This window comes from Fundulus heteroclitus, unplaced genomic scaffold (assembly GCF_011125445.2).
Source record: "Fundulus heteroclitus isolate FHET01 unplaced genomic scaffold, MU-UCD_Fhet_4.1 scaffold_607, whole genome shotgun sequence".
NCBI classification, from domain to species: Eukaryota; Metazoa; Chordata; class Actinopteri; order Cyprinodontiformes; family Fundulidae; genus Fundulus; species Fundulus heteroclitus.
In genome coordinates this window covers 57,777-72,241 of record NW_023397041.1, presented here as the reverse complement: position 1 = coordinate 72,241, position 14,465 = coordinate 57,777, and the positions used below count along the sequence as shown (strand labels likewise).

At 39.3% G+C, this 14,465-nt stretch overlaps 1 protein-coding gene across 4 annotated transcripts in view; it reads right to left on the bottom strand.

Moving 5' to 3' along the window:
• Window positions 1-7,029: 7,029 nt before the first annotated feature.
• Window positions 7,030-14,465, bottom strand: part of LOC105938288 (nectin-1) — a 41,073-nt gene continuing 33,637 nt past the window's right edge. For 2 of the 4 annotated variants that reach the window (XR_004929941.1, XM_036133306.1), the window contains 3 exons: window positions 7,759-7,861; window positions 7,531-7,661; window positions 7,030-7,265 (listed from right to left, as the gene is read on the bottom strand). Coding sequence is in view for 3 of the 4 variants with exons in the window: in XM_036133306.1 (XP_035989199.1) it covers window positions 7,571-7,661; window positions 7,759-7,861 (194 nt within the window). In the remaining variant the exon portion in view is untranslated. The other 2 variants (XM_036133307.1, XM_036133308.1) reach the window with 2 other exon arrangements.

Genomic DNA, 14,465 nt, shown 5'->3' with positions numbered 1-14,465 from the left:
GGGGTGTTCAGACAACCTGATTCCCCCACACATGCATTCCTGCTCAAGAAGAAAAGGCGTGGCGTAAAAGAAACAGTTGAGTGAATTCAATTAAACTCTCTTATATCAGAATGTCAACAAAGAATCTGTGAAACGGTGTGAAGGAAACTTTTGCGCAAAAAAACAAAACAAAGCTTTTTAAACTGTATGCTAATGTGCAACTCAGCATTTTTAAAGATTTCTTTACCGGTATGAACCAGAAAACCCATTCTGTTTAGTGAAGGACAGGAAACTATTTTTTCTGTTTGTAAATGAATGGAAAAGAATACATTGACATAAAACAGCTTACCTCTGGCAAACAATAGAAATAAACACAACAGCTGCTACTACTTTCACTACTTTGTCCTTTGTACTTTACTTGAATGCACAATAACCTGCTAGCTACACTTTCACAATCAGCAGAGGAAAACTCTCCCTCGTTACCATGACAGCAACCTTGTGATGGCTTCCTCCCACACGACCACTCAGTCACTCAGCAGTCATGAGGCCTTAGTCTGTTTACCCTCACACTTGGTTAGCTATAGCTCTATATCCATCCTCAAGGTGGGTGGGTGTTAAACACAGTGACACTAAGCGATTTTTTTTTTAGATCTACTTTTAATAGAGAAGAAGTCATGACAAACATCTACAATGGAAACCAATTAATCAAGAAAAAACTAAACCATCACAGGCACTTAAAAAAAGGCATGAACAAATGAAATTTGTTAAGCTACTGGTAAATACATAACGACAAAACTGTTTCTTTATTCTGCCAGCTAATGCCTAGGAAACAAATATTTGTATAATCAAAACAGGATTTTACTCGACGAAACAGAAACAGGTAACTAGAACAGAAAGGACAAAAGTAAAAATACATTTGTATATTTTGAGAGGTATACACGGAATAAACAAAAAAACTATGGACAATGTTTTACATATGTAATCAGCAGTTAGTAGGGTCCAACGAAATCAGATAAACACCTGGTGACCTTTACAACAAAGAACTCTGGAAAACAACATAAGTAAATGAAAGACAATAAGGTTTACATAGCTCTACGATAGCTCATTACTCCGTACAAAGAAATCCACGTATAATGCTGCTGTGATGCATTGACTTAAGACATGGTGACTTAAAGTATTGTCTTTGCGTGTATTGGTTTAAATGCAGAGGAAGAATTTCATTGAAATGTATGTTGCAATGACAAATAAAGATAATTATAGAAAAACAAACACAAAACTAAATGTCACACTATTACACATCATAAAATGTAGGTATTACATTGCCAACTGTGGACATCTGATATAACTGCAGAACACCATTACCTCACTCGCAGTAAATGCAAGTTTCATCGTCCTCTGGGTGGTTTACTGACCATCTAATAAGCAGAAAATTTGCTGGTTATAACAGGTTGTGTGGTTTGTTTGTACATACTCTCATGGTTTAGTTAACAAGTTTGTTTTGTGAGGGGGAAGATGCCACTGTTTTCATGTAAGTTTGGCATTAAAAAAACAGAAAGTAGGCTGACAAGGTATGTGTACACAGAACTGCTTATTTACATTTTAATGGCTGCAAAGTATAGAAATGTTCGTGTTATTTATGAATAAAAATACCTCCATTGGGTGACTGAAGGCTGGCTACAATGCTAATCAGTGTCAGAAAATATAAGAGTTCAGCTTTTGAAATGGAATGCACTTATTTCTCAGTAAGATTTGTAAAGTAAGATGGAAACTTTATAAACTAAAGTTAAACAAAAATAGACTGTTTACACATACATCTCCGATAGTAGAACAATGGAAGTGTGTTTACAAAAGCTCTAATACCAACAGCATTAATATAATATCAATGAACATTGTTGTATGAACACTGATGAATTTAATACAAGCATGATGCTTCTTCCACTATGGATTTACATCACACTTAGAATAACATTAAGGCTCTGTGAATATACTGTTGCAGCTGTATCCATGAAATGAACAAGTCAAAATACTTCATCTAAAAATTCCTGTACTAAATAAGGAATATGTCATTGTTTACCAGCATGGTGGTTGACCTAAATGCTTGTGTCTACACCAGAATGAATGTATGAGAACAGGAAAAGCCAGCAGCTGAGTAACAATTTCTTTTTCTCACTGATGCGGTGTCAATTGTTATGCTTGTGTGCCTAAAACACAGCAGAGGCTTGACTTGGTGTTTTTTTTGTGAGAGCTCAATGGTGTCGAGTTAACACAGATTATTTTTCCCATGAAAAAATATTTAAATTAAGTAAAATCTAACAATGCAGACAAACGCAGATGCAGCAAACTAAGACTTTTTTCCACCAGGGTTTTGAGTTTTCAAGTGCTCAGCAGTTTGAAGCACCAAGCAAGTTGAGACTGAAGGGCACCTAAAGGGGAATCCCTCTTGTAAAAAAAGTATAATTTCTAAGCCCAAGTTACTTTAAACTGAAAATAATACCTGTAAGGTTCAAATCCAGCCTGTCGTCCTTTGCGCTTGTCTCCCTCCCTCTCTTGTACCCCCTTTCCTGTCAACCCACTGTACAAAAAACAAGCCACTAGTGCTGTAAAAACCTAACACAAAATAAAAAAGGGGCAAGGATTTAAATGGGTCTTGAGTAATTATTCAATTTTTTCTTCACGTTTTTTATTATTTGTATGAATGAGGAGCCTTGGGCAGATGGAGGCAAAAGCAGCTTTTAGGCCTAAAAAAAAACCACTAAAGATATGGTAATTTGTATTTGTAACAGGTAGCAAAGTTTCCTAAATATCCAACAGTAATTTGTTGTTCCAGAGCATCTTCCAGTGGCACAAAAACGGAAAAGAAAAAAGAACAGAACAACAAAACGTTAATTTCCTCTGAAAATGGTCAGATCATGAAGTAAAGCCAAATTCTGCTGCAAAAACACTATCAGAAACTCTGAAGAACTATTAACAAAAACACTCAAAAAGACCTAAAGCCGGACTCTTTGGAAGCTTCATTTAAAGGTAGCGTGGACAATTTCTCCGGAAATGCAGGTAAGAACGCTCATGTGCCTTTTGAATAACTGTGCGCATACGCACAATTGTCTTACCTGCTCTCCCACACCTCAGTGGAATCATGTGAAAACTCTCCCCAAATACAATCTGGTCTTTTTTTCATCTGAGGCTTTCCTCTCCTTTTTTTAAACTTGTGACACAGTTTGCTTCTTGTGACTCTCAGCCATTTTCAACACACAGAAGCTAGCAGGACGCAAACATTAGTAGTGTGCATGTGCTAATAGAAGAAACTAACAAGGGACGAACACGCACATTGGCGTTACATGAACGTGCCACAACGACCGGCATGCGGGACAACCAATAGATGAGGTGATCCCCCCGGAACACGATGCTAAAAAAGATTTCCCCTTAATTCCTTTAACAAAGTAGTGATAATTCAGCACATTTGCAATTACCCAACTGAATTAGAAGTGGTTCAATAATTTAAAAAAATTAACACACATTTTACCATCACAAAACATCACCCTAACCTGACATTTCTTGTGGATAAGGTCATAAATACAATGGAACTAACATTCCCTATAAACAATCGGTGCTCTCCATCAACAATGTCTTAGTCAAATTTTTCTCCTTTCAAACATAGAGGTACAGTGCGGAACAACTTTGGTGCAGTGTGTAGCCCGTCTTTACTTCCTGGTTCCTGAGCCAATCATATGAGAGTTCCCAGGGTTGCCAAAACGGAGCACAGAATTAGGTATTTACATTGGGAAAAGAGCTGCAGGCTGCAAACATGGAAGCCAGTAAGAGAAGCAAACCAGACGTAGAACAACATATGACAGCATATACCTATCCAGTGTATGTAAAATTCATTGAAGTTTCACAGCAACAATGTACTGTTAAGGAAACGGCAGACTGTTGTGTTTGTGCTGTTCTGATTTGAACCACTAGGTGTCATTATAAGTTATTGTTCCTTAACTGTATTTCACACAGCAAGGCATAATAATCAAGCTGAAGTTGGCTTTCAATTTAGCAGTGTGGTAAAGGACTAGTCTACTGCATTGTTTCTGCAATCAACTTTGATTAGATCTAAGGAATAAAGACAGGTTCTGAACTTTTATACTCTATTCTGTTTTTGAAAATATAAACACCACTTTAGATGTTTTGTTTGCTGGAATTAAAAACAGATCTAGTTTAAAACTAAAGGTTCAGTATTTTAATGTGCAGAGCAATGTTTTTTTTACTTTTTTTTAATTTATGCATCAGAAGCTCACTCTGGTTGCATACAAAGTTTTTTATGAAAGATTATCATAGTTTTTTTTTGAAAGATTTATCACGTCCTGGTGGACGTGATAAAATCTGGTAATAAAGCCTTTCGTGTTTATTTATGAGTTCAACAGAAGTATGTGCTGCGCATGTGCAGCGGGGGTTAAGACAAGAAAGCAGCTAACAGCTATTAGCATCTCCAGGCAATACAATGTTCCTACATCTAGTTAAAAAAAAAATTCAAGAGGAAAAAGACTGGAATGTCGCTGGGATTACAGTATGAACGTTGGTGTTCACTGAAGCGGACTCTAAAGTTGCTGAGGCTCAGATGTGACCACATAGTTGATTGACATGAGTAAATGTTCTGATATGAGGCTCTTAAAGTTGCTATAAGATCGCTTTATTCAATTTATAACGGTTGGTCTTCGATCACGGCGAGCTGCCTCTTTACTGCAATGCATTCAATGCATTGCAGAGGGTCAGGCTCGATCCGGCATTATTTACAATCAATTTATAAATTAAGATAATGGCGCTAACTGTGCAATTAAAATATAACTTGATTAAAATAGCCAAATATTTGTTGAAATTTAGATTGTAATACATTAGACAGTAAAAAAGGTCTGTAATTCTCAGTTTTCTGTTCTGCAGATATTGGAAAATTATAAAAGCACTTTTCAAGGTTTCCCAGGCTTCCCTAAACTGTGCATTGTCCCTGAATATTCTTAGTCTGTTACTCTAGATTCTTGTGTTTTCTTTCCCGATTTTTCTGCTAATGCTTTCATCCCTTATAACAATTAAATGATCAAACTGACCTGGCACAGGTTAAAGGATGCAGATTTCACTTCCTGGACAATGATGCACATCAAGTTTGTGAGAAAATCTCTGGAATTTATTCTGTTGAACGAAAACGAAAGTATTTACTGCCCTGTTGCAGCTGGAGTGTTTACAAGTGAGCTCTTTGTATTTCACTTTGCTGGGACCTGGGTAGTGCTTGAAAAGAATGCTAGGACACATAAGCAACTTCAAATGCTGCTGCTGTGTTTTCCTCTTCGCTAAATAAATAGACATCCTTCACAGTTAGACCCACATCCTTCGGTGGTCAATGTATGGAGAGGGTGCTGGAAATTCCGCCCCTTCTAACCTGGGTCTGTACTTGAGGCAAAATTTGGTATTACGTAATAGGGGGTTTTCAGCTGACGTCGCGTGACTACTCAGCGCGTCCGCCATATTGGGTGGCAGTCGTTTCGCACCGTTGACCTGCATTGTATGACGCCTTAGGCAGTATTGGAAGTGAACAATGGGGAAAACGTGTTTAATGGTTGGTTGCACGGCCCGTGGAGGTGGAGATCAACGCTCTTTCTATCGCCTACCAGCCGTAATAGTGAATCAGTGTGAAAAAAAAAAACAGCTCTCTGAACAACGCCGTCACCTATGGCTGACACGGATATCCAGGTCCGATTTGGACGGTGTTAAGCTGGAATACGCCAGAGTCTGCGGTGCTCACTTTGTCACAGGTAATTAACTGTTAAGTATTTAAAACATGTAAGAAGAATATATTAATAATAGGGCTTGGGCGTTATGACTTATTACTTTCCGCGGCTGTCATGTTGACTGCCTCCGCCGCCTCTACTGCCTATTACTACCGCGTACTGTACTCCCTCTCTCAGCCGTGTTTTAATTTGATTAATTTCACCTTAACTTGATTTCAACCATGGTAAACCGTTGCTGTATTGTGGGCTGTAACAGCGCAACACATGATCGCCATGGGAAAAACATAGAAACAGATTAATTTTCCACCGCTTTCCTGCCTGGAGGCGCAACCACGGAGAACAACTGTTAGTGATAACAAAGAGTCGTCGGCTCGCTTGGATCGCGGCTGTAAGTCGACCGAACATAACTTTCCATAGTATCCCGATGTCAATGAGAGTGTGTTCTAAACGTTTGAAACACATAGCAGCAAGTTAAAAGTACATTACATGCGCGAGTGGTTGTTAGCACTGACGGTTAGCGCTAACGGTTAGCATGTGCCAGAGCCCGTCTGAGCGCAGCTTACCTTTGAACGAGTTACAGAGATAACAAAGAGTCGTCGGCTCGCTTGGATCGCGGCTGTAAGACCGAACATAACTTTCCACAGTATCCCGATGTCAATGAGAGTGTGTTCTAAACCTTTGAAACACATAGCAGCTAGTTAAAAGTACATTACATGCGTGAGTGGTTGTTAGCGCTAACGGTTAGCAGCTACTAAACTAGCATGTGCCAGAGCCCGTCTGAGCGCAGCTTACCTTTGAACGAGTTGCTGTGTTCCCACTGTTTGCTGGCTTTATGATCTGCAGCTCCTACCGGCGGCAATACGGTAAATACAACTTAATTTTGCACTGGTCATTGTTCTGCTTAAATAATTAAAGCCGCGAGCGGCGTCGATCGGCCCTGCAGCCAAGCGCCTTCGCGCACCGCCGGCCGTCAGCCACCGCAGAAGCATGCGACGCATTTGCGTCGGATTGTTTACATTTTTACCATCTTATTAAAACTCACCCGTCCACGTATGATGGCGATTTCCTTGATGTACATAACCAGATGTGAACTGGTTGTGAGCCTCTAGACCCTTGTAAGCTCTCATTTCCTCAAGAGTGTGCAGAGGATTTTCACCGAACACCAGGTAATGCATCTGGATTACGGCTAAACAAGGCACCGTGGAGGTCGATCACGGAACATTTCCTCAGGTATACGTCCTTATCTGGTCGCTCTAGCCCGCTGGCGTACTTATCCATTCGCGATACGATAATACGTGTACGACAACTAGAGATAAGGAAGTGAACCACCCAATATGGCGGACCGGAAGTTGGCCAGTGACGTCAGTGAAAACCCCCTATTGCCAGTTAGAGGCAGGCACCCTCTGGTGGAAGAATTAGGAATTAGGTAAACACAAATCATCCTCATGGCAACGATGGAAACCTAACACAAACAGGAAGAGCTTGTCATCTCTGTTGCTCCGGCCTCAGTCAAACAGGGTCCTAAAATAGACAATTCACACATGTGGTTACACTAAATCTGCTAAGACATGGAAAACGAAAGAAGAGGAAAGCAGAGCTATTTGTATTACACATTACACAAAATAAGAATAAATACTCAATAGCCAGGTTTTTTAATAACTGTGCAGATGACCATACTTTTATTTATACATTAAAATTATGCGTACGTCAAAAATATTTACAAGCAAATACTTTTCTGTAAATGTGTCAAAAAAGGCAGGAAATGCACTGTGATCCAGTCACTTACAGGTTTATGTGTCAAAGGTAAACTCTGCCCCTTCCCCTTTTTAGACAGACTCAGCGGGACTTAGAGGGAAATCAACTGCGCCTTCTCTCGGTGATGACGTTTGTACTTCTTCTCTGCTTGACCTCATACAACTGTAGAGTAAAAAACAAGGCATAACATGAGCAGAATGAATTTATAATGACATCAGAGTTAAGGTTTAAGTGCCTTCATTGATGTTGTGCTTAGTACCTCGGAAGTTGTATCGATCCTTTTTTGTACAGAAACACACCGATTCCCACAATCAAGACCAGAAGAAGAAGAATAAAAGCGATCCAGCCATCTATGCAGGCTGCTGCAATGAAACAAGACACAAAGGAAACAAATTAAATAAAAACAAAAGTCCGGATTTTAGTTGACATACTCTTTGCACATTTAGTAATTTTGCATATAACATTATGTACATAAATCACAGAGCTTTACATGTTAGATCTGCAAGTACTTGCATATACTTATCTGTCTGGTGCCCACAGAGCCAAAGAGTTTAAAGAAAGGGAAAGGGATGTAACATAAGATAATGACATACATTTTGCCTGAATTACAGTGCTGTTGCTGGACTACAATTTCCTTCAGACTTAAAAAAAACAACTTCTAAGCTTCAAGTACAGTGGAAAGCTTTTCTCTGGGAAGTATGATGCACTATGAGAAGTTTGAAATACAGCTTGCCTTGACTTTTACCAGTTGCAACAAATATTGTTTCAGTTTGTCAGCAACGACAACAACAACAAAATTCCAACAAGATCAACATTCAAGCAAGACTCAGAGTCTCACAAGAACAGCCTTATAGTATAGCCAGTATAGTATTTCAGGTTTTTTCCCCTCCGACAGCAAAGGTTGAGCAGCATAGCAAATAAATTGCCTCATGCTATGCTATGAAAGGTCACACAAGGTACCAATCCATGCTGGTTGCCAGGAAACACTTCCGTTTCTGTATGAAAGGGCTTTTGTCTGAACCTGTTCACTAGAAAGCCTCTAACTGCATGTAACTATATTTATTTCTGTGGGGTAAAAGAAGGCGTTTCCTACAGTAACTCCCTGAATAGGTTTGCTGGGGTGCTATAACTATCAGTCTGTGGTATTTAGTCTAGCCTTCATTGGGTGTGGATCCTGACTTTTTTCTCTTTGGTAACGGGATTTTTCATTTGATTCACTCCTCTTCTGCAGTTTAATCTGGTTAACTTTTAGTTAGTCATTTATGTTGTTAGACCCATTCTTTTGTCCTGTCAGTCTCTGCATCCTGGACAGAATTACTTTTACCCTCCTCTGCAAATTTGACAACTGGAGATTGAAACACAAAAACAGTGTAGGGTCTTTACACAGGAAGACTCTTAGGAAGACCACAATCTTAGCAAGGTCTTCTGGGGTAGACATTTTGTTATGCTACACATTTTAATTCAGTATGTTGACATTTTATGTGATAGACCCATTAGTGTCTAATTGTGAAGTTAAAGAAAAAAAAAACATATTTTCTAATTGTGGCATGCATTTATATTGCAGTCCAATCACCAGTCCAACCATCTGTGACCAAATTAGTGAATAATAAAAGTTTCTATTGAGCCCCCTCTCACCTAATGAACTATAGAAGAATATTTGCTGCAAAACAAGTGCAAGACCTTTGGGGCACATCTGGACTGGATGTATCTGCTTGGCTGTGTCTCTCTCCAGGATGAAGTAACTTCAGCAGCTACTATTGTGCTGATATAATCTTTTTCTGTCTGCTCGGTTTTCTCTAATCCCCGGTCGGTTGAGGCAGATGACTGTTCACACTGAGCCTGGTTCTGCTCTAGGTGTCTTCCTCTTAAAGGCTGGGTTTCTTTAGATAGAAACTTTTGACCAAACAAGATGATTTGATTAAATTCACGCTGCAAAATGCCTTGAGATGACTTGTGTTATAAATTGACACTATACAGGGAAAATTATTTGATTTCATCACCCTCATATTTGTGCATCTAGAGACTGAAAGTTTTGCCCATTTTTCTTTGTAAAGTAGCTACAGGTCAGTAATTTTGAATGGAGAGATTTTTTTTCTTTAATGAAAGGTTTCAAGTCTTACCACGGATTATCATTTGGATTTAGATCTGGACTTTGACTGGGCCATTCTAATGTATGAATATGCTTTGATCTAAACTAGGGGTATCCAAACTGTGTTAACTAAACAAATTAGTCAAATTTTTAGAAGGAAAGTGATGGGAAAATTGAATTCAATTTCTTTATTTGTCCCCCGTGGGGAAAATTTCATTTCAGTACAGCCCATCAAGAAAACACTTAACTGGGTAGACGGGAGACAGGGGCCGCGACTTAGCAGGGTGGAGAAAGGATTACATAGTATGGGTGAGGAAAAAAAATAAAAAGAGTGCATTAGTCACACTGTCACTTTGACAACTCGATCAATGCAAGACAAAGAAAACCACCGCACAAAAAAAGCAAACACATAAGCAGACATATTTGAGGTGAGATGGTTTTTGGGTGGGGGACATCTCGTACACAAACAACTAATCTAGGTTCCTGTCCCAGGGGAAAACATCAGACACAGGGAATGTTGTGAGTTGTGTGTGTTTGTGTGTATATGTGTGTGTCAGTATGGGCCCATGACTCTCCAGCCGCCCTCCCCCAGCCTTAGTCTTAGATAATATATTATCAGCAGTTCACAGGACACTGTCCAAGGTCACAGGTGTCATGAGCGGGTCCGGGGCGGGATTAAAGTGTCTTGTTTGAAAAACATCCAGAAGAATTTGAGATAGCCAGCTCCAAGGCCAGCCATCAGAGCACCAGATTCAATAACAAGGAGATTGTTTTGTATCAGGCTGACCATGAATTTGTGTCAGCTTTCAAGTCTCTGCTGGTCCGTTTCCGTGGCAAGCCCCAAGCAGCCGAATTTGTCGGACTTTCTGCAGTAAATCGAGCTAGAAGCTTCCACGATGTCTTGCCATTCCCCCATTCAGTCCCACTCCTGCCGGCATGTGACACTGTGCAAATATGGCATCCAGCTTGCAGAGCTGTTCGCTAATCATATGAGTCCAGGTGATCACGGCCCAGTCCAGACCTTCACAAACTCCCGGCAGCCTGACCATGGCCAAAGCTGCCGCAGGATTCTTCCGAATTTCTCGATATATCAGGTGACCGCCAGCTCCAATAAGCAGAAATCCTGTTATCATAAATCCAGTTATGTACACATCTTCCTAGTCCTAGATGGACAAAATAGACCAACACATCACGAGAAAATTTTATCAATAGCGTTGCGCGACCAGCTGATCAGATCATTGTAGATCTAGAACTTAAAAGAAGGTTTTGCTCAATAATAATAAAATATGGTATTCCAGTCTGCTAATTATTTTGGGCTCTATCCATACATCCATTTGCTGTCATACTTATCCCTGTTGGGGTCGCAATGTGTCTGGTGCCTATCTCCAGCTGTCAATGGGCGAGAGGCGGGGTACACCCTGGACAGGTCGCCAGTCTATCGCCAGGCAACACAGAGACAAACCATTCACGCACACACTTACACCTGAGGAGGATTTAGAGAGACCAATTACCCTAACAGTCATGTTTTTGGACTGTGGGAGGAATCTGGACTGGCTCAATTGAAGAATAATAAAATGGTCTAACAGTACAGAACAGGATTTCGGTCAACATTTCCACAAAATCAGTTCAGGAGCCACAAATGGTCCCAGGACTGCACTTTGGACACATCTGATCTAAACTATTCTATTGAGGCTATGTCTGTGTGCATGTTTGGGGTTGTTGTCCGTCTGCAAAGCAAACATCTGGTCCCGTATGTTAGAGAGAACCACACCCACAGCGTGAGGCTGCAACCTCCCTGTTGCACCATGGGGATGTGCAGGGTGAGGTTTCTCAAGAAAACACATAATCTTAAAACAGAAAAAAAATCTATATTGACCCGGTTTGACCAGAGCTCGTTTGCCGTGTTCCCTACGTGGGCTGCTGTTAAATTTTAAACTGGACTTATTATGGCTCCTTTCAGTAATGGCTGTGGTTCTGCTCTCCCCACTTGACACTTTAGCTGGACAGCCATGGCTCTGTAGGTTTGAAACACTCTTTCCATTTTCAGATAACAGACTGAATGATACTCTGCGATTTTTTTTTTCAGAGTTTGGGACTTTGTTTTATAATCTTTTCAAAATTATCCACAACTTTATTCCACGCCTGTCTGCTGTGTTCCTTCCCCTTTATTTAAAAAAAAAAACAACAAAACTCTAAGACCCTTTGCACATATAAATAGGCAGGTGTTGGGCTTTTTCTCAAAAGTACAGCTCCGAGCTGGGAGGAGAAAAAATTCCTGCCTCCTAATTACTTCCTTTTTATTTTAATAACAACAGCAGCTCGTTTGCTTTGACTACACAGACTTATACTTAGGTGGGATCCTGTAACCTATCAAGGTTTTTGAGTAAAGATAGAAATAGGTAAAAATAAGGATCCACAGTGCCTTGCAGAAGTATTCACACCCTATAACAGTTTTAGATTTGTCAATTTACATCCACAAACTTAAGGGAGCTGTGACTAACAATGACACTTAGTGGTTAAAATCCAAACACATACACAAATGCCTTTCACAGAGACCAGCCATTTACTTAATGGTGAGTTGTTGCTGTGAAATACCACTGAATTTATGTCTCCACAGGATGGATTTATGATGTTGTTTTCAGGTCTGCTTCTCTTACTGCTTCTCTTCCATATTTCCAGGCTGCTGGTCTTTTGCCAAAATAAAATATCAAAAGAGAAAAAGAGCTGGGATTTTAAAGGTACATATTTGGGCTTTGGGTTGTTTAACAAATGTTTAAAAGAAATTTAACATAAGTTTTAATTGGAAATTCATACATACAGACATTATGATGAAGCCACAGCGAACATGAACAAATTCAGATTTAACAACAAACAGTCAAATAAATTTACTGTGCATGCTTCCAGAGTAAGATATGGGCATGCTGTGCCTCATCCTTCATAGCCGCAGTCGTACAATTACATACGCACTTCCTTCCTGATTACATGAGATAGTGGTTCTTCTGAGTCAAGTCTCATGCTTCTAAGGCTTAAATCCAATTTGAGTTTGAAGACAGTTTTTTACGACTTGAGTACAGCTTGAGTCCAAGTCTCAAACTTTAGGGGGATCCGAATATCAACGTAAAAGGGGGTTGAACAAATGCACAACGCACTTTTCAGATTTATATTTGTAGTATGACTAGATTCCTTTCCAAAGAACTGTAGGCCCAAAGTTTGTTTGAACTTCTATAAAGAATCACACTATGATCAAATGTGGGAGTTTGCAGTCATGTCTGATGGTTAAATCCACAAAAACAAAGGATTTACTGGGTTTACAGAACTGAATGAATGGGTTTAGTGTCACCAAGGCCTTTTATTCCAGCATTAGCTGGTTTATTATGAGGTTTTACATAGGGGTATGAAGCAAAAATACTCCAAGTGTTGCTACATAATATGGTATATATCCTGGATAACAGGTGATAGATTCATGATTTGCATTTCTCTTAACCTCCCCATTGTTGCTGCAACGCTTGCTTACACATGTTACACAAGAAAAGGTTAAGGGACAAAGGGGTCTTTTTTTTTTCTATTCAGTGAGCCATCATGCATGAAATAAGAAAACAAAGGCTTATAAAAAATCCTTGCAAGACGTATAGAGCACAGTGGCGCCAACAGACATTTTTCCCAGAGGGCCCCCATAGGGGTAATAATCTTGGGATGGATCACCAAAATCCAAAAAAATTACTTACTTTAAAAATGCTGTGATGTTGAACTATTAATATATTCAATAACAGGACCTACTAAAAAACTAACATAGACCATTTGTCTTCCATTTTTTTTTATAAATATATATTTTGGAGAACCTAAAAGCATTAACATTATCATATACTTTGTAGCTTTACATTGTCATAAAAAGGAGAATAAAGGGAAATTAAACTAGATGACATCTGCAATAGAAAGCAATAAAAAAAACCTTTATATAGGATAACATGCGAAGTTCTTCACAAGTAAAATAAAGAATAATATAAATCGATAAGAGGGATACTCACACCTTTTCAGCTTGCAATCTACTTATAAATGACCAAGTCACTAAGAACTACCGACCATAAAAATGCAAAACATCTGTTTTGATTTATAAATATATGTAGTATTCATTTTTATTATTCTTTATTCCCTTTCTCTCCACACTAGGTTAAAAAAGAGACTACAGAGGCACACTTTGAAAATTATTCTCTAATAGATGAAAAATGACGATACAATCAGACAAATAAACTTTAACTAAACCAGGAAAAAAAAAAGGATTAACTGCCCTGCCCATTAGGGAATCAAACCCAGACGCTTTGCATGACAGGCTGCAAGACTAACCACCACATCAAGCCAAATGTCGCTACACACCCTTCTCATGCCTCTTTAATTAATTTTGTTTTTATTGATACACTTGCATCACTTTATGAATCCATATTAAATTATATAACGTCTGCCTTTTTCTGTCCTGTAGTTACTCTGATGCTTTGCACTGAATGGAATCAGTGATGTAGGGGCAGACAGTTAACATTCAGCTTCAATCACACCTCCAATTATTTTTTTTCTTATGCTACGCGATCAACATAAAGGGCACTCTTGATCACACCCTTTATCTATATTATGACATACCTCGATTTGCTTGCCAAGAGTACAAACCTTCTGAAAACATGTAAACAGTGAGTTTCTCACAGATGGAAAACAGCTAGTTGGAGTCAGCATGAAAACTAAATTACCAGATGTATGCAAAGCGTAAATATACAGATCTGCTTCAAAGCAAGACCCGGCAATGTAACTGACAGACGTCATCGGACGTTCATCAAACAGAAAAGGTTAATCAAATTACTTCAACTCACAAGCTCGACCATTACCTGTTGGGG